This window comes from Etheostoma cragini, chromosome 11, assembly GCF_013103735.1.
Source record: "Etheostoma cragini isolate CJK2018 chromosome 11, CSU_Ecrag_1.0, whole genome shotgun sequence".
Lineage (NCBI taxonomy): Eukaryota > Metazoa > Chordata > Actinopteri > Perciformes > Percidae > Etheostoma > Etheostoma cragini.
Genome location: NC_048417.1, coordinates 4683369 through 4711112, shown reverse-complemented (window position 1 = coordinate 4711112; position 27744 = coordinate 4683369). Strand labels below are relative to the sequence as shown.

The following is a 27744-nucleotide window of genomic DNA, read 5'->3' as shown; positions in this document are numbered from 1 at the left end:
AAACCTATGATTAACCTTGATATTTTATGTTTAAACGTTACCGTTATCCATCCATTCATCCATCCATCCATCGGACTCTTCAATCGTCAGACGCTGTGGTGGTTTTGAGGTGCAGATTCCTGCTGCAATACTTTTAAAGGTTAACCAAAGTAAACTGTTAAGGACTTGTTACGTCTAAAGAAGCTTTCCTCTGGTTACTTTCGAGGACCTTTTCCACTATTTGCCTGCAACTTCAGCACTGTCTGACTTGTCTGCGGTGTTTGTGCGTGTCAGGTTCAGGGCCCCCTCCTCATGCTGATGAAAACCTCTTGAAGAAATAGAAGTGGATCTCGGCACGGGTCCAGGCAGTATTTTGTCTTTGGTTCATTGTGTTCTCTTTGGCTTTCCAAGCACAAGGAGATGTTGCCTATTAGATATCAACATTGGACTTTTTGTACCCATAAAATATTTTACTGTTTTACTGAAGGGTCATGTCCTTGTGTTGGTTGGTTCAGGTAACAGTCTCTCTTTTTCATTTCTGCATTTCTGTGTGGTTATTGGTGCCACCTGGCATTCATCTCACCCTCGCAATGTGAAGGGAATTAAATGGAAAAAAACAACACTTTAGTTTCTGAGTTCAAATCAACTGCTGCATCCATGGTTTTAGTGAGCTCTTACACACCATGAGCAGAACAAATCGTTACAGAAACTCAAAGAAGAAATTAAATTAAAAAGAAAAAAAACTGGAAAATGTCGTTTTTTAAAGCACCATACTGTCTTTTTCGGTGGAATATGTAAAAGTCCTACATGCCACTTACATCTCAGGTTTTAAGCTCCTGTTCAAATACATCTTCCATATTATTATTTTTTATTGTGTGCATATGTAGTTTTTTAACAATGCACGTCACAGTTTTGTTTTGGGAAAAAAGGATTTTCTCTGGGAACTAATTATATATTCATTCTGGTCAAGTGTTAAAGTGTAGGAGTGTGAATGACTGTAGGAGTGTGATTTTTCAGATTCACAATTCAGGCTTTAGTTTGTGTTGACAGCTGGCAGATATGACCTCAGAAAGCTAATTCACAATACAGTACAGTTAACAGAAACATCCCTGCTTATATAACCGCTGACATTTATAGAGCACACAACTAACATTTCCAGCCGGCCCTCTTTCAGAAAACAACCATGTGGGTCGATTGTGCAAACAGCTTTTAATGGCAAAAGGAAGTGAGATGCCAAAGTATAAGAGTGCCATTGCAGGTAAGGAGGCAGGTTGGGGTGGGGGCTCCGTCAAACAAAGGACATTCAATTAGGAGACATGTTCTGTGTCCCATGTGAAACTAAACGTCATTTTAAACGTCTTCATGGACGTTTTTTTACCCTTTTGTTGTCTCTCCGTCGACCATTTTTTTTTCTTTTTTTTAATTAAGTTTGGGTCAGTTCTTTCAACATTATGTTTTTTTTCTCCAATGTCTTTGTCACATTTTCTGCCCGTTTGTCATTTTTTCAACACTTTTTTGCTCCCAGTATTTTTGATGTTTTTGCCGAGGCTTTGTGGCTTTGTTTAACGTTTTCGGCGCTTATTTTGACGTCCCTTTTTTTTAATATATAAACTATGGGTTTAAAACTGCGTTTAAAACTAACATGATAAAACCGCCACTGTGCAGCAGGTAATAAGCAGTGGTTTGTGTCGTTTTAGGAGTCTTTGGAAAATCAGCCTATACTGTCGTTTAGGTATGACGATGTGTCTTTCTCACAGTGGGGACCCGTCAAGTGTTTTTAAAATATTTAAAACTTCTGCACTGGCCTAAAACTGAGACCAGAACTGGAATTGTACTGTGTCTGCAGAAACTCTGTTGATAGTACGTCTTTAGAATAAACTTTGTGAACTTATTGTTGTGCCGTTGGCAGCTGAGCTATCGGACTTGCAAACTGCCAGTTAAGCTCGCTAGCTTGGAGAACCTTTTCCTTTTTTTCTCCTGTAAATTAAAGCTTGAGAACAAAATTCCCTGAGAGAATAAACGGCACAGCGCACAGAAAATAGGAAGAAGAACAGAGACGCACTGATGAATCTCAAGTTACTCTCTGGGGCATTTTTATGTTTTGAATTTAAACCAATGTACTAAATCCAATGCATGTACAGTACCAGTCAAAGTTTGCACACACTTTCTCAATGGAACACTGTCCAAACCTTTGACTTATACTGTATAAAATGTGTGTTTAAAGGAAGAACGCACGCAGCTGAACTCCAACATAAAGTCACACACATATGCAAACCATACACTGTCTTCAGACGTAAATGGGTCAGGCTTTTACTACAGAGACTTTGTAAGCTCGGGGGAATATTTTATCAGATTGTGTCTATTTATCTTAAAATGCAAAGCACTCATAGTTGCATGCAGCTACAGCTAACCCCCGGTAACGTGGCTTAAGAACAGGACTGCACGTTTTCTTTTGCTGCAGTATCAAAAGTACTCATTTTGCACAAACTAGTGGAGTTCAAATACACATGTTTGTTTGCAGAAATACTCTCAGGCAATCACACAGGAAATGGGTGTCACACTGGGTTGCATGACACACACACACGCACACGCACACACACACACACACACACACACACACACACAGTTATTTTTCTTATTTTTCCTTTTTTAATTTTTTTTGTGTGTTCAGGATGAAGAAAAAACATTTTCATTATCCCACTCAGCGTCCTTCACCTGCGGTTGCTAGGCAGCGTCTGAAATCCTACTGAAAATAGAACCGTAACGGCAATTGTGTGTGAGTGTGTGTGTGTGTGTGTGTGTGTGTCTGTGTGTCTGTGTGTCTCTGTGTGCGTGTCCGTCTCTGTGTGTTTGTGTGTGATGGAAGGGGTTGCATAACTGCTGTCTCGGCCAGTGCTGGTTCTTATCTGACCCCCCGTGCACACACTCGTACAGACACACACACACTGTAACTGCTCATCATTATCAAGATACCCCCCCCCAACCGAGATGTACTGTATCTCCATTTAATTGCCTTGCCTTTCCTTTATAGTCAATTATTCAAAACAATCTTCCTCCTCCACTTCTTCATTCTTCTTCTCCTGCTCTGAAAGATTCATCAAGCCATTTGCTAAACATCTCCTTTTCCGAAGCATACAGGGCTGCCATCCAACTGTCTCCTCTCTTTCCCTCCCTCCCTTCCTCCCTCCCTCCCTCCCTCCTCAGCTTTGTTTTCATGTCTCCTTCCCACAGTCAGAGGGGCAGGAATAGAGCACTCACATGTCAGCCTGGTTTATTATTTTTATTAGTGGAAGTTGATTAGGTGTCTGTTTTTTTGCTGTTGCGATACCTACCTGACCTCTTCCTCCTCTTCTCGTGCTTCTTCAAATTTGTCTTTCTCTTTTCCTGCCGCCATTAATTTATTTTTTCCATACAAGGCTTGGCATTATTTTCTCCCCCAAGCCTCCCTCTTCCTCCATCAGCGGTCTTTTCTTTCTCCTCTGTCTCCAGTTTTTTTCTCTTCTCGACATCTTTCTCTCTCTGCCTCCTCCTTTCTTAATCTCTGTCACTTTGTCCTCTTTCTTTCTTTTCCCTTCTGTCACTTCCCTCACTTTCTCCTCCTCTTGATCTCACTTCCAGCTTAATCTTTCCTCCCTCTTCTCGCTCTCTCCCCGGCGTGTGCGCGCTCGTCTGTTTGTGTGTTTATCTGCGCTCATGTGTAGATATCCGCCGAGTCAGAGGCCCACCAGAGAAGCCGGGAAGCTTTACATAACAAATGTCCTCTTGACTTGGAAGTGTGTCATTGATTTGGATAAGGGTGGCTTTTGGCCACTGCCTAAATACCCCCTCCCATCCTCCCCCGGGCCTCCCTTCATAGCCCTAATGCTCAGATGAAGGGATGGAGGAGGAGAAAAGGAGGGTGCAGATGAAGGGCAAAACAATAGAGAAGAATGGGAGAGATGGAAAAGGGCAGAGAAGAAGGACGGAGAGGCGATCAACAGGGAGGGGTCGGGCAAAGTCAGACGCGACGCAGAGGAGAGGAGAGGCGGTGCAGCGCTTAGAGGGGACAAACAGGAGGCATCCAGGAGGAGAAAAGAAGAACGAAAGGAGGGAAATGGAGCACAGACAGACAGAAAGATAAAAGAGGGAGAGGTGGAGCTGTCCCGTCTGTCCGGCTGGGTTTGCTTTGTCCTCTGGTGTCAAAATAGTTTAACTTATGAGCAGTGTGTTGCAGAGGGGCGTTATCGGCTTGTAGAGCGAAATGGGTCCGCACGGGCTAATGGATTCTCAATAGATACGCACACATCGGCGTTTTCAGACTTGCACATCTGTATATAAACGTGATGGCAATGCACTATGCTGCTTTTATGTCTGAATTAGGGCAACTTAAAATTAGTTTTATTCAGAAAATCGTGAAAAATGTCAATCGGTGTTTCCCAAACACCCAAGGTGACGTCCTCAAATGTCTCGTTTTGTCCACAACTCAAAGATATTCAGTTTACTGCCAGAGAGGAGAGAAGAAACTGAAAAGCATTCACATTTAAGAACCTGGAATCAGAGAATTTGAACTTACTTTTTAATAAGTTCAAATTCTCTTGTTTTTTAATGAGCTGTAAAGCTGTGCAGACGCATCTTTGTTTTTATTCAAACAAAGACAACTGCATCGTCGACTATGTCGACTCCGAAGGAGAGAGTGGCCGTGTCTTTGAACGCTACAATGGGTGAAAGTCAATATTGAGCCAAGATACAATACGTCTGTCTGTTCTACGGTAAAGTTTCAGTTTTAAGATTACACAACTCCTCCGGTAACATTAACCCGAGCTCACTACACCTCAAAACAGATCTTTTGACAGCAGCAATGAAAAGAATCAGACCGTAGAACTGCTCAAACTATAAGATGGCAGACCAAAATGTCTGACTAGAAATCCAACCGACCGAAAGGTGATTAATCAGTTGTTAGTGAGATTATACTGCAGGCGACAACGTTAGGGCGACCAAATCTGGGCTAAAATCAGGCCAAATCTATACAGTGTCTGTCCCGGTTTAGGGAACATTACTGAAAATTTGATAGACCTATCCTCTACGACAAGAGTCGTAATGTTTTTTTTTGTGATCAAATATATATATATATATATACATATATATTTTATTATTTAAAGAGCCAAATAAAAATGCGAAAAACATACAGAAAAGTACATTCCAATGAAGAAGGCACAGTGCACCTTTGTGACAATCCTTCCCTGCAATCAAATGTTTGATGAAGCCAAAAATGTTGTGTATTCCGTGTCTCATGTTCTCATGCTCACACACTGATTTCAGGCGTCCAAGCACCTCGTGTCTTTTTTTTGGACCAGTGGCGTGCGTGTGTGCGCGTGTGCACGTGCAAGTTTGTAGGTGAAACAGAAGGCCTTGTTGAAAGCCATGAGAGATACTCTTCATTATATAAGGGCAAATGGGCAAAGAGCCAGGGACTAGCAGAGCCGAGTAATGGTGTGTGTGTGTGTGTGTGTGTGTGTGTGTGTGTGTGTGTAAGCAAGCCTGTGGTGCAAAGGCTTTGATTGAAATGTCCCAATCAACTCTAATGTCCTCCACAATGATAAACAGGACATAGCAAGAGGCCGAAGCCCAGGACATGAGTCCATGTTACTTACTCAGAGCTCAGTTAGAGCTATAGTGTGTAACTATTTTAAACAAATGGACGTCCGTTACATTCAAGCCATTGCCAAATAAGTTGGTACAAAGCTAATTAAGCCCAATCAGCTCCTCTCTGCTTTTCCCAGTATGGCTATGTTTACTAAATGCTGCCGTCTGATGACTTTCGCACGCACAAGCTCAAACTGAATAATAAAAGAAGGTTGTATTGCGTTTATTGTTTGGGGCTAAACCCCACTAACGCTGAGCCAATGCTTTTTCTCACAACTTAGACCTTCTTTTTCTTTCTATCAGTTACACTGTGATAACACTGTACTCAGCAAGATAATCGTTGCTGTCTAAAAGCTAAGTCCCAAAGACAACTGCAAGAAAGAAATGGAAATGAGACTTGTTTGACTGATTTGTTTTTTCTTCTCTCTACATACAATTACACGCTTCACTAACTCACCATTACTTCCAGTTTTACATGCACAGAAAAAAAGGATAAAGTCTTTATTTGGTTCTGTTCTGTTTTCAATTTTCCAGGATGAAAGGGATAATTTACAGACCCATAGACACACACACACACACACACACCTACACTCTAACTTACACTCACACACACACTAATCACAGATCACTCGAGGGTCAGGTCACTGCAGAGATGTAGAGCTTTGTTAAATGTTACAGGCCCGAATGTTACATCTTCTTGCACTTGTTGAGTGATTTGATAAAGATAATTGCAGGGCGTTTATAATGATCTAAATCAGACCGATCTTTGCAGCGGTTCACAGCACAGCACTGAGTACATACTGTGCAGGAAGGGACACACAATTCCACACAGGGGCCCGGGTGGGACTCCGACCTGCTGCATGTCATCCCCCCCCCCCCCCCCCCCCTTTCTCCCCTTTCAAGTCTAAGCTGTCCAAAAAATAAGCTTTTAGAAACAAATTCAAAATAAAGTATTCCACACATACACACCGTGGGAAGGTAAACACCTTTTATGGAATGACTCAACCAATTACAATCAGGAGGCCCGCATTGAAATATTTTCACACATACACACGTGCACACACACTGCCACCCACACACTTGACAACGCTTGACACTTAATCATCATGGTTTCTTTCAACTCGCTCTTTTTTTTTTCTATCCTCGACAACTCTTTCTGCTCCTCCACACTGACTGTCATCACACTCTGTCCGTCTCCTCTTTCAATAAGCTTCATCAGTGCTCAGTGTCTGTGTGCAGTTTTGCATGAGCAAAGGTAAATCAGGCTGAAAGACACACACACACACACGCACACACTTGCGCGCTGCAACTTTTCCCTGCAACGTTCTCAGACGGTTTCATCTCATCACAAATCTGAGTCCCCTGTTGCTGAGTCAGCTGCATCTGCAACTGCAACCTGGGTTAACTATCCATCTGGTGCGTCAGGTTATGTGGTTTGTGGAACCCTCGAACAAAGTATCAAAAGGTTATCAGACAAGTGCATGTATAACTACATAACTTTATCAGTTAATAAGACTTTTTTAATGATTAAAATGAAGGGTGAATGGGGTTGATATGTGCCGAGCCCCGAATGCCTCTGTGTGTTCCGTGCATTTCTGCTGACTGTGATGCACAGCGGCCCGTCGTCTGCTGTGGATTAGCAGCTGTAAGACTGTGGACGCGGGCGGCAGCGCAGTAATCTATTGTGGTAATCTTCTGCCAATGTGCTGAGGGATTAGATTATTAGCCAGATCATGGGATCAGATTGGAACTGGATTTATGCAACTGCCAGGTGTCTGTCTGTTGTGTTCAGCTCTGTGTGTGTGTGTGTTTGTGTGTGTATGTGTTAGGCACAAGGTTAACACGTTGTATAAACAAGCTTGTTAATGGATGGAAACATCGAGGCAGGGTGCAGGCACAGCAGAAGGGTTGATGAATGATCGGGCGTGTACAGGATTGGGAGATTTTGTCACAGCTCTAAATTGATTTTTACATTAACGTTCCGATGGCTTATTCAGTTCATTTCAGCTCAATCATGGTCCATGCCACAGTTGATGAAGGTCACTGTCAGAATAAAACCGCCTGTTTTTTACAGATTGTACGTCTCCTCATTAAAGAGCTGATATGCAGGGATGTATACACATGAGTGTCTTTTATTACAAAGCCATTAAAGATAAAGAAGAAACAAGTCAGTCCACCAAGATCACATACAGCAATGCTGTTCTCTTTTGGCAATTAGATCTTGTCCTCTTCTAGTTTGGTTTCAGTGGTTGTGGAATATCATAGTTTCAGATAACATTTTTGACAGCTCATTTGACTAAGAATATAATACGTAGTTGTAGCCCTAACAGTAATGATACTTTTTTTTAATATTGCACCTTTTACAGAGCAAAGTCACAAAGGGCCTCACAAAAGTAAAAATGCTAAAAGACACGCAATATTCTGTTGTTCTCTTGGTGCACGTGCTTTCATGCTGAAGAGTGTAGTGTGCATGCCTGTTACAATGAACTATTGTTGTGATTCCATTTATTCTGTCTTTCTCTCGGTGTCCTCACTTGTTGCATCTCAATCCTCTTTTCATCTCCCACCTCTATTCTTTCATCCAGTTTGCGTTGAGTGTTTTCGAGATTTTAATCTAATTGCCTAAGCTAATTTCCAAGACATTTTGCTCTGCTTTCCACTCAAGAATATCCTATCATTTGTCTCATCTGACCTTTCTTTGCTCCTCGTCTCTTTTTTTCCCCTCTAGCTTTTGATCCCATTTCATCTCTCCATCTGTGCCGAGATTTTTTTCTTACCCTGGCAGCAGCTCAGCAATGGAGAGAATCATCACATCTGAGAGAGGGAGAGAGGATTATAACTGATAGATGTCCTTTTTGGCAAAACAGAGCGTTGCATGAAAGGTTTTTAGGAGGACGTAGTTAGTTTCCTGGACGGCATCGTCTGGTCTCATGACCCGAGATGTCGGCTGAAATATGCACCACGCACATGCACACACACTGTGTCAATGTTTCCAAATGTCCACGCTGTCCCAAAGCATCACTGACACGGCCAGAGAGGAGGACACATGGCCGTCCCCGCCCGGCCCTGTCCACCTAAATACCCGCTGACCTGCTTTCTCTAAGCTCGTCTGTCAGCCTTCTCGCTGACCAAATTTAATAAAAAAAAGATATAGCCTCAAGCGGCGATTTGCGGGTTCAAACCTTTTTTCTCAATAGCGACTTCAAAGTAATTTCACACATGCGGTCCACTGTGGTTATAATACATATCCTGCAAGCTTTGTAACAATTGGACATACAGTTCCCTTTTGTTTAAAATGCCTACAACTGATTTGTCAAGATCATTTATTTTCAATTCAGTGTGATATGTAGCTCAGTCCAGCTCACGGCAATTTCAGAAAAGCAGATAACACAAAAACAATTGCTATTAAAGCCGCAAGCTGCAATTCCAAGCTCAAACCTTAATTTGCGTCATTCCTCGTCCAGTTATTGTCCATTTTAAGGGACCCCTAGTGGTCAATTTGAGTGGGCAGTGAAGTGCACAGTGAAGTGCAGTGAATGTGTGACGTCATTATGTAGACATTTCCTGGAAGGTTTGTGGTGATTGGACAAACATTTAGTCATTTATAGCCTATTTTGCGCAATATCACCTGCAGTTTGTTTGCATTTATAGGGCTTGTAACTTTCAGGGCGTGGTTCAGGTAGTTTGGGGCGTAGAGGACATGTTCCAAGAGATTTGTGATGATTGGACAATGAATTGGTGATTTATAGTAAAATGTGTGTAATTCCACTCACCTATCTTGTGTTTGTAGCGCCCCTAGTGGTAAATGTATATAAAACTGTCTGGGTGTATCTGGGGCACTTACCTGAACATACCCTGTGAGTTTTGGGATGATTGGCCTTACGGCTGCTGATTTGTGTCCATTTATGTCCAGAGCCACGCCTCTTTCAAAGTTCATTGGTCAATAACTTGAAAAGTAATTGAGGTATGGACATGCTTTACACAACTTACAATGAGCTTGATCCATTGATGTTTCACTGAATATTTGGTGGCAATCAGATCTACGGTGTAGGAGGAAATCTAAAAAAAAAAGAACCTGATTACAGCGCCACCATTTGGTTGATTGAGTTCATATTTCTATAGAAGCACATGCACACCATTTCCAGTTATTCCCCCCCAAGCCTCATGCTCATTACAATTTACGGGAATTTAAGCTGGCGCGGCAGAAAACCAATAATAATAATGACTAAGGCAAACATAGAAGGGTTCTACCGCTTTGTGGTTTGAACCCTAAAAAGACATTTTGTGGGACAGTTATGTGAACAAACAAAGACAAAAGCAAACCTCCTTTATTGGAAACCCTGACCTCGCTGCCTCTCTGTGGCTGCCCACGTGCTGGGAATTGGAAATCAATACGAGTTTGTGGAGTGAATGGGACGAGGCAACGATTTTCAGATGTTTCTCTCACTCTACCTCCCTTCCTACCATCCCCCTCTCTCTGAGGCAATCACTGTGTGTTGTTTTTTCGAGCTCTTCTGTTTCTTTGGCCACCAAAACACGCTTGGTGTCTAGATTAAAACTCAGATTTACCAGTTTCTGTAAAACAGTTCCAACTTATGTGTTGCTTTCCAAAGCTTTTGAGTCCGTCTTGTGGTCTTTCTCTGCGGATGCACCTCTACTCCATATTTTTATAATGGAGCTAACTGGAGCTAACCGCTAACTGAGCCTTCAGTTCCCGCTCTCCAGGCCTGGATGCATTTACTGTATTCATGGACCTGGGCCCAAATAAAACCAGAGATGGGCTGTAAAAGTTTTAAACTACAACTTGGAGTTCAAATGCCATAAATCTACTCAGATGAGATCTTAACCCTCTGAGGACGTAAAACGATGTCTGACAAAACTCCTGCTCAAAGAGCAATAATACATCATTTCATTAAGACATTTATTTACTTATTTATTTTAATCATCTACTATATATATACAAACTTTGGTAAACTAATTTCAAGCACCAAAACAGCCAACATCAATGTTTCAGCTTTAGTGCCAAATTATCTTTTTTTTAAACCTTTATTTATCCGGGTAAGTTGCTTGAGAACAATATCTCATTTGCAACGACGACCTGATCACATTCACACAGTTCCACATTCATACCTGGAAGCTGCCCAGTAACACCACTGTCTGACCCACTGGCCACTGAGCAGCTGTAATGGAGAAGCTGAGTTAAGGGTCTTGCTAAATATGACTTGGTGAAACGTGCCGAAACTCTGCATATGTTGTTTTTGGAGCCATCGGCATGCAACCTATTCAGTTGTTTAGGTTCAGAGGTTGTTGGGTCTGTCTCAGGTTGTCCTGCCTGTTCCCTAAAGTCTCACCCACAACCAGATCGGTTGGATCCATCCTTCTCAGCCTGCGAGGGCCCACGTCCACCTTACGTGTTCACAGGACTTGGTGATAAACATTTAAAGCTTGACATTTAGCTCCTTCATTATCAGTTAATCATTGGACCTTATGTCCCCACAGTGTGAGCTCCAGCTGCACGTGTTGGCTCCTGGAGCGTTTTGAAAGGAGCCTTAATATTCTCGTCATAAAGTCACATGCAGTTTCAATGCTGTTTTATCATTTAATTGGATTTCTGTGAACCAGTGAGCAGTGTGTGCGTGTGTTAGTATGTGTGTGTGTGTGTGTGCGTGGACATAGTAGACCTTATTTATTCCTGTTCTGTGGACAGTAGATCACCTGTGAGCGACAGCAGTTTTTCACATAGAAAGCCGACCCTTACAAATTTGGGGCCTCAGGTTTTGTCTCCTTTTGCACCTTTTTCGTCACTTTTCTTTGAAGTTTGTCGCTTTTTGCCCCAAAAAATTTGCCAGTTTAAAAAAACAAAAGTCACTTATTTTGAAGTTTTGGTGTTTTGTTCTTTTTCAACATTTTTTCCCGACGTTTGTGGCGTTTCTTTCTTATTATCTAGTATTTCTTTCCTTCTTTGGACTGACGGAGCCCCTAACATTTGCCTATGCTGCCTATGCCTCGGGCCAGCCCTGCTCACATGGATCTCCTTGGAGGCAGAACATAGTTTGTGAAACTATGAATCACTGAGTACATTTGCTTATCACATAGAAACAAGATTAACAATGATTAAACGTTCAGTTTCTAACCACAGCCTGTTGGTGGTGAAGCTGTGTGAGGCAGATCTGCAGTCAATCTGTAATCCTGGTTTTCCAGTTTGAGCTCAGGTTGCCCTTGACGCCTTCATGTGCATTATTGATGATGATGATGATGATGATGATGATGTTGATGTCAGGTTCCTACTGTATGTCTGTTTGCTATTCACACACTCAACAGATCCAATCACACAAACACAGACACGCAAAATTTGGTTTCATATGCACTCAAACATTCAAAAACTGCAGCTTTTTGTAGTTGGTGCAACACAAGTAGGTGTTTTTATCACCTCCAATTCATCTTCCGTGTTTATTTTCTCCGCATTTAAGGATTTTTGTTAACCATGTCTTTGTTGATTTTTCATTACAGATGATATTATTGTGTATTACAGTACATTACAACTTTTGCTTAAAAGTCCCATGATATGCTGCCTTTTGGATGCTTTTATATAGACCTTAGTGGTCCCCTAATACTGTACCTGAAGTCTCTTTTATATAGACCTTAGTGGTCCCCTAATACTGTATCTGAAGTCTCTTTTATATAGACCTTAGTGGTCCCTAATACTGTATCTGAAGTCTCTTTTATATAGACCTTAGTGGTCCCTAATACTGTATCTGAAGTCTCTTTTATATAGACCTTAGTGGTCCCCAATACTGTATCTGAAGTCTCTTTTATATAGACCTTAGTGGTCCCTAATACTGTATCTTAAGTCTCTTTTATATAGACCTTAGTGTTCCCCTAATACTGTATCTGAAGTCTCTTTATATAGACCTTAGTGGTCCCCTAATACTGTATCTGAAGTCTCTTTTATATAGACCTTAGTGGTCCCCTAATACTGTATCTGAAGTCTCTTTCCCAAAATTCAGCCTTGGTGTAGAATAACAGCCACCAGGGCCATTCCCACAATGAGCTTTCCTTAGGTCATATCATTTCTGAGTCTGTAGCTTTAAATTCTATTGAGTAGGAAAAAGGTGGAGGGGGGAAGGTGGAGACTGGGAGTGTGGCCTGGACCAACTTCCATGCTTCACTTGTTGGAAAGCCATGATGTCTCTCTCTCACGAGCGGGCCAAATTCTCTGGGCGGGTAATGTAGATAAATAGGAGGTGACCTTACTCCTTATGACCTCATAAGGGGCAAGATTCCAGATCGGCCCATCTGAGCTTTCATTTTCTCAAAGACAGAGCAGGATACCCAGGGCTCAGTTTACAATTATTGCCATTTCTAGCCACTGGGGGACCATAGGCAGACTCCTATTACTGTTTAAAAAACTCACAAAATGAAATTAGGGGACCTTTAAAGAAGCTCACCTATGTGTCCTTCATTTATAAATCGGTTAAATGGCTTCCAGATTTTTTCACATATGCCATTATGTTTTTTAATATAAATGCTATTCCTTCCAAGGACATACAGTACATTGCACCACATTCTTGATCAAAGCACCAATTGTAGGTGCCTCCATTTTCTTCCAACTCCCAGCTATAGTCTTGGCTGTAATATACCAAAATCAATACATTTATTTTCCTGGGGGTTTTGGATTCAGATGTTGGATACAGGTGCAGCAGAACCACCTTGAGGTCGAGCATTCAAGGCTTTTTAACTCTGAAGCCATTTCACTTACTGAGTGGAAGCAGCTACATCAATACAATATGTCTGTATCTGTACAAACACTGACGGATGGAGGTAACCGGGGAAATGTCTGTACACAGGAGACGTGGCCGAGGGTGTACATGAAGCGCCACATTTAATTACTTCTGTCATTTCAGCCAAGAGCATCACAGCTCGTTACAAATCAGTGAAGAGCTATTATCAGTAAAAATCCTGCGCTGGAGCGCTAATGAAGGTTAACTTATCATCAACTATGCACATCAAGCAGAGAATGAGCTGCCAATCAATCTGTCACTAGCTGGAGATAAGCAGAGGCAGGAAGGGGGGTTACAAAATAGTGTGTTGTGTGTGTTGTGTGTGTGTGTGTGTGTGTGTGTGTGTGTGTGTGTGTGTGTGTTAACTTGGAAATGTTAATGGTGATTGTCTCCTAGTTTAACACCGTGCGGTTTTGAGAATACAGATGTTCTCGAAATATATTATGAAAAATTCCTCTTCTCTTCTCACACCTCTGCATGCACGGAAAATTAGGAAAAACCTTTCCCGGGATCCAGGCCACCAGACTTACTAGGGATGTGATGATCAGGAAGACCATTGAATTTAAAGTAGAAAATATGTAACTTGAACCATTTTCTTCTTCTTCTAAAAATTTGAAACGGGTCAATTTGACCCGAATGCTGTACCAGGGTTTCAGTTTTTGCACAATAAGATCAAGATCTACTTATAATATTGTTATCATATTTTTTGTAGAGTTACATGTCAGACTCCTCTTCTCGTTTTAACTTCGCCATTTGGTTTAAACCTCAATACTCAAATTAAGTTGTGTTTAAAACAGATTTCCTTTAACATAATTAGTTTTGATCATCCTCTTCTTTTATAAGGTGTTTTAGTTACTATCTCACTAATCCTTTTTAGACTGCTGCTTGAGTCAGATTGTTCGTCCGTTCCCCCACATGACATGTCGAAACACTTCTTCTCGTTTTGACCTCTTGGCCCTCTGTTTTTGTCTTTTCCCAGGATCCCTCAGTGCAGAAGGTGGGCGGGGGCAGGAAGAAGACTGTGTCCTTCAGCAGCATGCCCTCTGAGAAAAAGGTAAATTATCATCTTAGAATAATGGTGATGATACTAAAACCTTCTAGTTGTACTTTTGTAATCGTTGCTTTTGCATCCCAGGTGAGCAGTGCGGCGGACTGTTTGGCGTTCATGCAGGGCGGCTGTGAACTGAAGAAGATTCGTCCCAATTCCAGAGTTTACTGTCGCTTCTTCATGCTGGAGCCCGACCTCAGCTGCTTACGCTGGGAGCCGTCCAAGAAAGACGCGGACCGGGCTCGGCTGGACGTCTGCAGCATCAGAGAGGTCCGCACCGGGAAGAGCACCGAGACGTTCCTTCATAACGGCCCTCTCTCCGAGCACCTGGCCGAGGAAGCAGCCTTCTCCATCATCCACGGAGACGACTACCAGGTAATAATCATAACCCGTGTTGTCCCCTCAGGTCACAAACGCCAAACATTAAACTTTTTTGTCCCTTTTTCAGACTTTTCTTTTAGTTTTCAGCACCTTACTATTACTAGTTTTACATTACTTATTGAAATTCATGGTCAATATCCCTCATTTATATAAAAGTATACAGATTTTTTTGAGTTAAAACATCAGAAATTATGAATTATTTTGACTAATAGTTAAGATCAGAGGAACGTGAAGATGAGTTTAGTCAGGAATGAAAGTGATCAGTTGTATTTCCAAAGAGCATTGTATGGAATCCAGTCAATTCTTTTGTGGTAATTTCGTTAAAAAGAAACCCATATTTCAGACATAGACATTTTTTAAAGGGGCCAAATTTGACCCGATGACAACAGGAGGGATAATAATGATCTTTATTTATAAAGCGCTTTTCAAAATCCACATTACAAAGTGCTTTACAAAACGTATATATATATATATATATATATATATATATATATATATATATATATATATACACACACACATACGTACAGTATATACTCATCATGTCTTTTTCTAACTGTATCCCCACACAACTAACAGTTTAAGGGGACCTATGCAGTTTTGGCCATTACTTCGCCGGTTTCTCTATAGAGCATACTGTGTGTGCAGTCCCGTGAATCGTGAGACCTGATATCACGTGATACTTCCTGATGCTGATTCAGGCGGCTCGCCGCTCCAAAGTTGCAAAGGTGGTCTTTCCGCTCACTGGCACTAGGGGGGAGCAAGACGACCACCATTCAACTAAAAAAAAGTGATATAACCATTCCAATGACTCCAAAGTTGTTCAGTAAAGGTAAATTAAGCAAAAAGAACTGCATAGTTACGCTTTAAATAAAAACATATATAGTCCTCCCAAAAAAAAGGCGGTAGGTGGTGATAGTGGGAAAAAAGAAGTTATTTAACCACCGGGTTTGTTGGGCAGACTTCGTGCCAGAAACACAAGCAAGCTCAATTTCACTGGCTTTAAACAGCTCTAACCCAGGATGTTTGGAGCTGCTATGGCAACAACTAACAGCTTTAGCTCAGCTGTCAGACCAATAGTCACTTACTGTTATTACCATCAACAGTCACACCCCTTAGGACCTTAGCTAATCGCAATTAGACAATTATGTAGTAATTGTTACAGGCCTAGTTACCGTGCTTATGTGGTTTCATCCTTCTATACTGAATAATCTTAGTCTTACAACCTGTCGGTGTTCCAGCAGTAATCTCTTGATCTGTCCCTCCCTGCAGTCTCTGGACTTGGTGGCATTGTCGGCAGACGTGGCCAACATCTGGGTGACGGGCCTCCGCTACCTGCTGGCCCACCCGTCAGTCATTGGGGGTGCCGGGGGAGGAGGTGGAGGGGGAGTAGGGGGGCTGGTAGAAGGAGGGGGCGTGGCAGTAGATGGCACCCTGGGAGAGAAGATGAGGGGTGAGTGGCTGGCAGCCGAGTTCGCCCAGGTGGACGAAGACGGCTACGGCATCGTGTCAGAGGACGTGGCCGTCGCCACCATCTGTAAACTCTGCCCCGGTATCAAGGAAGCCAAGGTGAGGGGGGGGGGGCGTTTAAAATCATACACCTTCATGCATACGCTACATGCACATGGGAGCAAAATGATGTAACTACGGCCAGAAAAACTGGTTTGCTGGATGCATATCAGTTTCAAATATGAAGCTGTACATGACCAGTTCAAAACACATTTCTGGATAATTGTTGTGCCTTTTGGCTTCACTCCAACAAAATCAGCCTCATCATGCTTGTCTTCCTCCTCAGTTTCATGCCTGTCCGATTTGTCGGTGAAAGGGTAACTACCGTTTTTTTCAACCAGGACCTATTTATTTTTCTATGTTTTTGTGTGTGCAGTAAGTGATTGATAGGAACAATAATCAAATGTGCATCATCAATTTGGTCCACTGAAAGTGACTGTTTGCCACTGACAGGCTCAGAATATTTTTCTTAGTGTCTGACAACATTATGTAAACGATCCCTACAGAGATAAACCTTTTTAAAACCTCTTTGAGACCTCTCTGTTGAACCAGAAATAGCTCTGAAGCCGCTAGCGCTAAACCCACCAGACTTCATTTGAAAAAAGGCGTACTTTCAGCGTGTATAGAGCCAACATATTTTCACATGTAAATCTGTAAACTATGTGTTTATTTCCTCAAAAACTACAGTTTGATGGTTGGAAAAGTGGACAGACGACCACAAACCTCTTTTCATAGTTTTACTTTGTTTGTGTCAACATTGAATGAAGGGTATTTTACGATGCTAAAATTACTGTTTATTTAGATTCAGTCTGGTGGGTTTAGCGAACGCAGTTTTGCAGATGTTTTTATGATTAAAAAAGGATCTTATTAGGAGCTTGCAACTAGCCCTCCAACATTGGACCAGTGGCGTGGGATTGTCCAAGAGCGACTTACTTTTGTATTAAGGCTTTAGTTGGAGAGATGTATTGAACGCTGGGAAAAATGGATTTTGTATGCACCTTGAATAATATAACCTTAGACCATGATGTATGTGTGAAAGAATAGTTTGATTAGAACTGTAACACCTATTTTTTTTAAAGGTTCTTTGTACAATAAAAAGTAAAAAATAAAAATAAAAAAGGGTCTTACTCTTTAACAGAAAGGTCAAATCCTTTCCATAATGTCATGCTAATCTTAGCCTGTCAGTGGCAAAATGAGCATATTTAAAAAGCTGGATAATTGTCCTAATAACTTCCATTGTAGCCTGTTTCACCGCTGCCGACTGCAGCGATCTCGCTTAATGTTGGACCGATGTCAGAGATGGTTCCCATCAGTCACTTAGACACAAAAACACAGGAAAAATAGGGTAAATAAAGTGCAGACACACACAGGTCTGTTACTTCAATCCTTATCCTCCTCCTGTTTCACCTGCTGCATGCATAATGTGAGCTTTGTTACCCTGGTAACTAGAGAGAGCATAGACGTCTCTTTAGGGTCAGACTGGTGACATGACTGCCAAATATCTGCAGACACATTTTACTGAGATGATATCGGAGAGAGAAGCTTATTGCGAGCATGGACTGAGCACAGAAAAAGATGAAGGAAAAGATGAAGAGATGACAGAGAAGAAATGATTAATACGTTGTGTTGTTTAATGGGTCACTTTAATATCCTTATTGAAACAAGATAACTAAAGTTTAATCAAGTCTCAGTGAATGAACAAGGCCAACTAATTACTGCACTTAATCTCTTGTGCAATCGGTTGAAAAGTACATTTACTCCAGTACTGTGCTTAAGTGCAAAGGTTGAGGTACTTGTACTTTACTTGAGTCTTTTCTTTTCATGCCACTTTTACTTCTACTCCGCTACATATCAGGGAGAAATATTGAACTTTTTACACCAATACATTCATCTGAGAGCTTTAGTTAGGCCTACATTACACATTCCGATTTTTTTTTTTTTTACACATACCACATCTAGTTTATCAAATACAACGTCTTATTATTAACCAAACCACCCATTAATATAACAGCCTACCATCCGGCTGAAATGATTAGACGAGTAAACACTTTGACACTTTGACAGAATGGTCTGGATTGGTTCCAGTTTGTAAAATGTGAGGATTTTTCTGTATTAAGTACTTTTACATATTAGTACTTCGAAGTACATTTTCCTGATGATACTTGAATACTTTTACTTGAATTACATTTTCAATGCAGGACTTGGAAATGTATTTTTTTTGCAGTGTGGTATTAGCACCTTTACTTAAGTAAAGGATCTGAATACTTCTTCTGCCACTGCGCACAATAAGCCTTCCTTTTCTCTTCCCACAGGTGCGTCTACGTTTTAAGGAGATCCAGCGTAGCAAGGAGAAGCTGACCTCCCACGTGACCCGCGAGGAGTTCCACGAGGCCTTCTGCGAGCTCTGCACCCGGCCCGACGTCTACTTCCTGTTGGTGCAACTGTCCAAGGACCGCGAGTGTCTGGACCCTCAGGACCTGCGCCTCTTCCTGGAGACGGAACAGGGTTTGTCCCTGGCGACCACCGAGGGCTGCTGGGAGATCCTGAGGCGCTACGAGCCCTCGGCCCAGGGCAGGGAGAGGGGGCTGCTGGGTCTGGATGGATTCGCCCGCTACCTGCAGTCCCCTGAGTGCCAGCTGCTTGACCCAGAGCACCTGGGGGTCTGTCAGGACATGAACATGCCTCTGTCCCACTACTACATCAGGTGCGTGTGCGGAGATTAACAAGAATCAGAATCTGAAAATATTTATTGCAAGGTGAAAAACAATAAATACAGAAACAAATAACATACAATGTATGTATGCATGTATTAATGTAGGATGTGTAAAAATATTTCAGGGATGTACAAAGTTCAGATAAGATAGACTGTATAGGTCCCTTAGTCATAGCCAGACCCTCCTCCACAGCGCTGTGGAGGAGGGTCTGGCAAAGCGAGACTACGGATCCCACGATGGGGAAATTCACTTATCACAGCAGCTCAAAGCAGTACAACAAATAACAAAAAACACTTAAATATAAATAGGATAAAAAATACACAAAGAATAAAATAGGAAATAAAAGTTTATTTTGTGACTATTAAAAATAAAGATGAATAATGTTTACATTTCAGCACAAGCAAGAAAACCCAAACAAAATACTCGGCAAACACATCTTTCAAAATGATTGTAATTTATTCAAAGAAGGATCTCCGTGTTGATAAATGAGTAGGAAGAAGTAAAAAGAACATTTCTCTTTCAATAAGAAGAGAGTAATAACAGTATCAGGGTCCTAAATTAACACCCGACCATCTGCCAAATGAGGTTGAATTTAGCAATTGGCAGGTAGGGAACTGAGAATGAGATTTGAGTGATACTTTGGGCTTGTTTTGCAACTGTTGTTCTTTTAAAGTTACAAATAAGTCTGCCATTTCATTGGATTTTTGCTAAAAATGTGGAGGCACATTACTGGGGTGGAGAGGCCAGCTGAAACGAACAGCCAACAAAAAGATGAGCATGAGTCACAGAAAATTAAAAGAAGACATTTTAATATAAAGTGGACAATTGGCGACAACGGCAAGATTGGTGACAGCAGTTCAAAACAAGTGTACGGCTGTGTCTGTCGTGTGTATGGCTCAGAGAAAGAGAAGTCAAATCCCTTTTGTAATCAAAACCAAAAACTTAAAATTAGAAGCAATTTAGGACCACGAGTCATCAAAAAGCCACTTCCATACGATAAGTTATAAACTTCAAAGACTGCACGTCCGGAGGATACTGCTGTGGTCAAGGCGCCGACGTCCATGAAAGCAGCGCAGCTAGAGAGGATGCGACTGCTGTTTTGAAACTGTCAAGTGATTCAAGTGAAGTGTTTTTCACCTTTTTTATGAGGTGAATAAAACCACTGTGGCAGGTAGATCTTTAAATCCACCTGTCTCTGTGTTTGGTCGTCAAAAAAGCTAAGTTTGGGCCCTGAACAGTAGAGTACAGGTGGTATTTACAGGTGGGGATAGTATACTGCATATAGGCCTACAGATGAATATGAAACGGCAATACGTCACAGGTCGTTATTCTTTAAAGTTAATCTGTTTAATAATTAGAGCACAGGAGTCCAGTCTTTAGCTGCAGGACACCACTGGTCAGAAATCTGCTGAATATTGCTGAATGAATTCACTCAACACTTCCTTTCTTGTCAACTCATCTGCCAGATGGTTCTGCTTACTCACTGCGCTCTGCATGCCGCCAAAACAAACCGTTGACAAAATATCATTAAATGGGACATATTGTGCCAGAATTACATTCTATAAATTGGGTCATTTTATGTCTTTTTTGAGACCGTAAACTACCAGACTGCTAAGCAATATGTGTCAAGCACCCTAAGATTAAGTGTACAGTGTTAAAATTGCCTTTAAAGGTTGGGAAAAGGGAGGGCGGTCTTATATTTTGTATATTATATTCTGATTAGAGCTGCAAAGATACATTTTAGAAAGAAAAAGTATGAATTCTCTGATTCCATCTTCTTGAATGTGAATATTTTGTAGTTTCTCCTCTCCTCTGGGACAGTTAATTGAATATCTTTGAGTTGTGGGAAACACCAATCAACATTTTTCACCCTTTAATTTTAAAGACCAACAACTAATCTAGAAAATTATCAACAGGTTAAACGACAATAGAAAGTAATTATTAGTTGAAGCCCTCATTGTGATTTTGTTTTATCCGTAACAGAATATTTTGAAAGTTTCAATAAAGAGGTGAAATCGGTTCTTCATCTGATGTTGAAGAAGAAATCGGCAATAACTGTTATTTTTCGACAGCTATTTGTCAGTGATTATGCATCAGGTTGTTTTTTTTGTACCAGTTTTGTCCTCTAAAATTTTTTTCAGCTGTCACTAAATGTTATTAATACTCTAAAACCTCATTTAGAAGCAGGACAATATTTGGAGTATAGGGCTGAGCGATGAATCCTACAGATTACAAAAACGATTATTCTGCACATCATGTTTTGTCTCATGTTCTGAAGGAGAAGAGTACAGAGGGGAATTTCACAGTTCAAGGTGTTTTTACGGTTCATTTGTTTAACTGTTCCACCTTTTTTTTTAGCTTTACTAATTGCAACATCTTTTCAAAGGTCAACGAGTAATCATGTGAAATAATCAGGATTAGGATTTTTTTACATATTTGAGCAGCACTAGTTTGGAGTAATGATGTCTAATGTAGAAAGTGCCTCAATAATATTGAGTATCGAAAAATGCCTCCTCATGCAATATTCAATTTCAATACTTAAGGAGTAAATGTCATCGGGGACACTGAGCCAATCAGCACGCAGCACACTTCCATCAAGATCTAAAAATGTCTGTGATTGGCTGTCTAACGTTACAGACACGCAGGAAAAATCTACGTTACACAGAAGCGGGGCTCACGAAGTACGAGCTGAAAAATAAAAATAAAGATTTGTGCCATAATGTTGTAAATTCTTTTGGTTGAATAAAATTGGTATCGGAAAAAATATCATTTAGGAACCGGTTGTGAAGTAACAGTATTGGTATTTGTACCCGTCCCGAAAATGTTTGGACAATACCCAGCTCTAATGATGTAATGGTTTTGCTTCCCCAGCACCTCGTACCGCTCCTACCTGCTGGAGGACCAGGTCCACGGCCGAGCGGACCTCGGAGGCTTGATCAAGGCTCTGCAGTCGGGCTGTCGGTGCGTGGAGCTGGGAGTGACCGACGGCCCGGAGGGGGAGCCTCTCCTCGGGGTCGACTACGGGCCGGAAATCCCCCGCCACCACCATCACCACCACCACCACCACCACCACCATTCACCTGTCACTATCCGCTCTGCTCTGGAGGTGGTCAATAAGTACGCCTTCCTGACCTCTCAGTACCCGCTCCTGCTGTACCTGTGTCAGCGTTGCTCTTCGGGCCAGCAGCGCACCATGGCACAGCACCTGAAGAAAGTGTTTGGTGCCCGTCTTTACACCCCAGAGGCCCTCCCTTTCAGCCTTGGAGGGCGTGCAACAACCTTACCCTCCCCTGAGCAGCTGAAAGGACGCATCCTGTTAGTGGGGAAGAAGCTGTCACCGGAGCAGGACGGCTCCGACGGGGAGATATCTGAGGAGGATGAGGAGATAGGGGGAGGCGGGCCTCTGGCGGGGCGGCGAATGACCATCCCTGGCGAAGAAGAACTGGGCGTGGTCTTGGTGGTGCCTCCACCCTCACAACCCAGGAAGCTGCGCCTCCACAAGGAGTTGTCAGACTTGGTGGCGATCGCTCGCACGGGCAGCCGGAGCTTCTACGCGCAGCGAGCCAGCCACAGGCAGGCCCAGCAGCACTCGCCGCCCAGCAGCCCCTCCTCTCCCAGCACGCCGATGCCCCCCGAGACGCCCTATTGGACGCTGTGCTCGCTTGGCGAGGGAGAGGCCGGCCGGCTGACCACTGAGAGCCCAGAGGACCTGGTGATGTTCACCAAGCGCACCCTGACCAGGGTACGGCCCAGTTCGGTGCGTCTGGACTCCAGTAACCCCAACCCACAGGGATACTGGAAAGGAGGGGTCCAGCTGGTGGCTTTGAACCAGCAGACCCCCGGCGCCATGCTGGACCTTCACAGAGGCCGCTTCTCACAGAACGGGGGGTGCGGTTACGTTGTCAGACCAGCTGTGATGAGGGACGAGGTGTCGTATTTCAGCGCTCATACGCAGGGCTGCGTGCCAGGAGTGCCAGCACAAACTCTACGGATCAAGGTGCAGATGTTGTATTCATGTTTCTGTTGTGTTTTGTAGCGTACACAGCCTATACACGCATTTGTGTGTCTTACACAAATGCCTGGCCCACTCTAAAAGACTTTTCAAATCTTAAAGGGGCTCTAAGCAATGTTGGGTAACATTCCGTCTTGTTGAAGTATTTTCAAACAAAACAAGACTAGCTTGGCCCTCCTTCCTCCTCATCAGGTCCCCTCCCTGATTCCACAAACAAACCAGGCCCATCGACAGGGGGGGCAGAGGGTGGTTCAGTATGTGTTGCTGTAATAAACAAGTGTCTTTTGAAATAGTGGTAGCCAGTGATAAGTTAAATCACACTCAAATAGAATTGATCTAAACCAAACCAAAGCCCTACTCTTGTTAAAATCACAAACAAAAAAAAACTCACTTTTTGATGCACTGAAGAAATATTTACTAGACTTGTACCACCTTTTTCAGTCCAAATTCACCCACGCATGCCTCAAACATTTTGCTATGAGTGGATGAAGTTAGTTGCGTGGATTGTTGATGAATTAGACGTTAGCTTGGTACATGCTGTGAGCCAGTTAAGATCCCAGCAGCCAAGCAGGACAAATTAGTGCATAAAGTCACCAAAATTAAGTATTTGGACCTCATAAATAAATAGAAAATAAGGGAAAAACTGCAAAAAGGTCAACTTTTGGGGAAAAATAGAGCCCCCATTTCCCGATATGTTGGCTCTGGACCTGAATCTGAATCCAAAACTTAAAATCCCATGCAATTAAATGTGACTTTAGAGTAAACAAAGGCAAACAAACATGGCAACAACGGAATATTAAAGGTATATTAATTAGTATTTTTGATTTGAAATTGGTGCGGCCAGCATAGACGTCAGAGCAGATTGGGGGATGATCTTAACATACATCTTGCCACCACCAAAATCTGGCAAAATATCCTTTGTTTTATAAAGAAACAATTTGCGCAGTCAAGTATTTTTTGCTTTGGAAAATGTCTAAGACTTGAAAAAAAAAGAAAAGTGAAATCCCGGCACACTGCTCTTGCTACAGCATCACCATTTACTAAAGGACACTAATGTTTTGGTCCCCCTGGACCTTTGCCTAGAGTGTTTCATCAAGACAATCTGCGGGGCTTTGCTCACCATTGTTTGAAGGGGAAAATCGGGCTCAAATCCCACTTGATTCTCGTGTGGTGTGCACCCAACTGAAACATTTGATTTTGAGTGTTAGTTTTCCTGCAATATTCTCATTTTCTTCACTCACATATCAGCTAAGTCATGAATGTGACATCAACTGCTTTGTGTTGGACTGTGCAGGTGATCAGTGCCCACAACCTGCCCAAGCCTCTGGGATCAGGCTCTAAGGGAGAGGTCATCGACCCGTACGTGGTCCTGGAGCTGCATGGCGTTCCGGCAGACTGCGCTGAGCAGCGGACCCGCACTGCTGCTCAGAACCAGGACGACCCGTTGTTTGATGAGACCTTTGAGTTCCAGGTAAGGCCTGTTACAACTGTACTAGTCTTTATTGACGACGTTTCATTTCCGGGAATGTTCAGGTGCCGTTGGCATGTCCGCTGGATGTCCCTCTTTTTGTCCAGATGTCCGTTTCCTTCCGTTTTCTTTGTGTTGGCATTTTAAACTCCGGTTGATTTCTGAGGATTATGGTTAACTGCTCTTCAGGTCTTGGCTGGGTTATTCTTGCATTGCCAGATCTTCCTCCAGAGCGCTGCGGAGGAGGGTCTGGCTAGTCCACACAGCATCCCGGGATTGGAGAAAAACGTCCTTTGGTTTATTGGCCTTCCTTTAAACCAATCACGATCCTAGCTAAGCTCCGTACAGAGCCATGGAGCCCCGTGTACGTTCAAAGATGGTTTAGTCATGAAACAGAAAACTCAGATTGGACAGATGGTCTAGCTAGCTGTCTGGATTTACCCTGCAGAGATCTGAGGACCAGGTAACCATAGTCCTCAGAAATCCACCGGAGGTTAGAAAGCCAACACAAAGAATGCAGAAGGTGACGGACATCTGGCAGATTTCCGGAAGTGGAACGTTTTGGATGTAGACTACTGCAAGGAGAAAAACCCCACGGTACAAGCATGAGAAGGGCATGACGCAGCCATAATACATCGTTATTGGTGGAATGTATTATTGGTTGGGGGATTTAGGTTAGGCTTCACTAATTGTGATCACATTTATTCCTCTAATCCTCTTTGAAAGAAGCAAACGTTTCCCTAATGGGCCAGGAGGAGACTGCAGGCGGGCGACATACAGTGTCCCTGAATATTATTGTACACCACTGCTTAACCTGAAATATGAAAATACAGCATTACAAATTAACTTAAAAGGGCAGAACAAACTTTGTGCGCTATATGCTTCAAGATTGATATCTTTGCATTAGTAAGCGTTTAACAGGTTGCATTCAGTAAGATATGTTTGGGCTGTGCACACAATAATGTCCATGCAGCAAAGACTGAGAATAGTCTGTTTAAGCCATTTACATAACTCTATAACGAATCCTCATAATGATCCTGTTTACTGGAGCAAAAATTAGATTTTCATTTTCATTAATGAATTTGTTATAGAAAAAAATAGATGCTTTCTGAGGTCTCAGATCACTGATGATGACACTGTAAAAAATAAATAAATAAAGAATTCCAAAGTTTCTAAAGCATTTTGTAGATGACGTTATAATAATCCATTAATCGACCCCGGGGCATACTTTGCTTTTATTGCACAAACTAGTATTTTAGATGTGCATTTAAAAGTGTACTAGATAAAAGATGTATAGGTAAACAGAAGAGAAGAAATGTCAACAACATACTGTAAAAGTGGCTTATGTGATTTTGAAGAGGTCTGTGTCTGCTTTTCGGTGCTCTGCGGTGTACTTGCATGAAAACCGAGCCCAGAGTGCTTAATGAAGGGGAGAGGGGGGTATTAAGCCCATTAGGATTTCAAATTAGTTGCTCCCATGAATACACTTATGTCTGCAGTGAATGTATTATAGGAGACATGATTTGACGACTGCTGTGTTGCTGATTTGGCTTTTTTTTTTAACCACTCACTGACAGAGTCCTGTACCAGTGTGGCAGTGTGGCTGAGCCATCATGACAAGCCGTCACAACTGCTATGGCATGCTCTCTGTGGACACATAGTGTGTGTGTGTGTGTGTGTGTGTGTGTGTGTGTGGTCAACATGTACCTCCTGCAAACAAGTTGTGTAAAAACGTGTAATTCAAAACCATATCTCACTGTAATTGCGTTGGATCTTTGGCAGGAGACAGACATTGACGTCACTCTTATACCTTTCCCCGGTGATGACGTTACCCTCTTGCATACTTAAGTACTATTAGTGACAAGAGGAAATAAAAAGGTTTCAAATGGAAGGATAGTGAGTAGCAGGGGGAGAGAGAGTTTGAGAGCCTGATATTAGCCCTGAATTGGTCGCCTTTAAAAGAGTTTCAGTTTAAGGTCACGGCGCCCTGATTAATCGGTTGGATCTCTGACACGTCAGAAATCTTGGTCAGCTGTCTTACAGTTTGAGCAGTTCCCTGGTCCAATTTCCCACATGGCTGCTGTCAAAAGATCCGTTTTAAACTGTAGCAAGCTTGTTGTAACACTTCTGCTGGAGAATTTTGCATGCTGTGGTCAAATAAATGGATAAATGATATAAAATTGAACTTGGCTGTAGAACAGACCTGGATGATCATCTGCACCTTCATATTTATTAAGTCTTACTTTCTGGAATGCTGCTTAAATAATGCTTTCTTTCTGTGTGATCATTATTAAGGGCGCTGTTGTTTAGCTGACTAAACTGACCAGGGGTTCCCTGCTAATGTTCAGTGTGCATAAGTGAGCATTTCAGTTTCTGCCATGTGAGATTTAAAGAAACAGTCCGGATCTTGTGTGGTTGTATTGTGTTACTTCTCCACAGTCAGCGTGTGAGCTACATTAGATGGTGGTCGACACGCCCTCAGTTCGGAGAACGCTAAGCGATGTGCTGCTGTGGACGGCGAGCAGCAGCTAAATGCATTTTAGACCCCTAAAAACATCAATATCAGTGGACACATCATTTAGAATATTTTCTCCGCTTTACCTTGCTTTATGACGGGGAACTGAAACCAACTGACACTTTTATCCACAGCAATTTAAAATTGCTACATATGTCAGAGGTCGCACGCCTCTAGAGCAACCAGGGTTTAAATGTCTTGCTCAGGGACACATTGGTCGATGTATCGCAGTGGGAATCGAACCCGTGTCAGGCATGTGTTACAGCCACTGCGCCATCACCACCCCTGAAAAACGAATCAATTGAGACCGGGATAAACCAGCAACTCCTGTGTTCTGCGAGGTGAAATGACAAGGGAGTCTGGTGGCTTTGTAACGAGCAGAGATAACAGCTTCAGTTCCCCCGTTGTAAAGGGCTGTCTGACAGCAAGGTAAAGCTGTGAAAACATTCTAAATATAGCGTACACATTTTATGTTTGTTAAGGGTAGTCCTTTTTTTTTAGGTGTCTAAAAAAACATTTAACTGCTGCCGGTAGGAGAGTCTGACGGTATGAAAATATCACTGCACACTAGCTGGGTAACCGGCCCATGGCTAGCTACCGTCCCCGGCCACAGCAGTACATCGCTTAGCTTTCGTGTCCTGCCTGCTTCTCCAACTGTAGGTTGGATGGATAAGTACCCCAGACCACCCCACTTAAAAAAATATCCAAACCATCC

General features: G+C 42.4%; 1 protein-coding gene across 1 annotated transcript in view; it reads left to right on the top strand.

The window, feature by feature from the left end:
- plcl1 (phospholipase C like 1) overlaps positions 1–27744 on the top strand; it is a 72342-nt gene that overhangs the window by 30328 nt on the left and 14270 nt on the right. The window contains exons 2-7 of the mRNA XM_034885844.1: positions 14362–14436; positions 14518–14805; positions 16084–16380; positions 18633–19024; positions 21906–23031; positions 24341–24517. Of these exons, the coding sequence (XP_034741735.1) occupies positions 14362–14436; positions 14518–14805; positions 16084–16380; positions 18633–19024; positions 21906–23031; positions 24341–24517 (2355 nt within the window). The remainder of the gene's footprint in view (positions 1–14361; positions 14437–14517; positions 14806–16083; positions 16381–18632; positions 19025–21905; positions 23032–24340; positions 24518–27744) is intronic.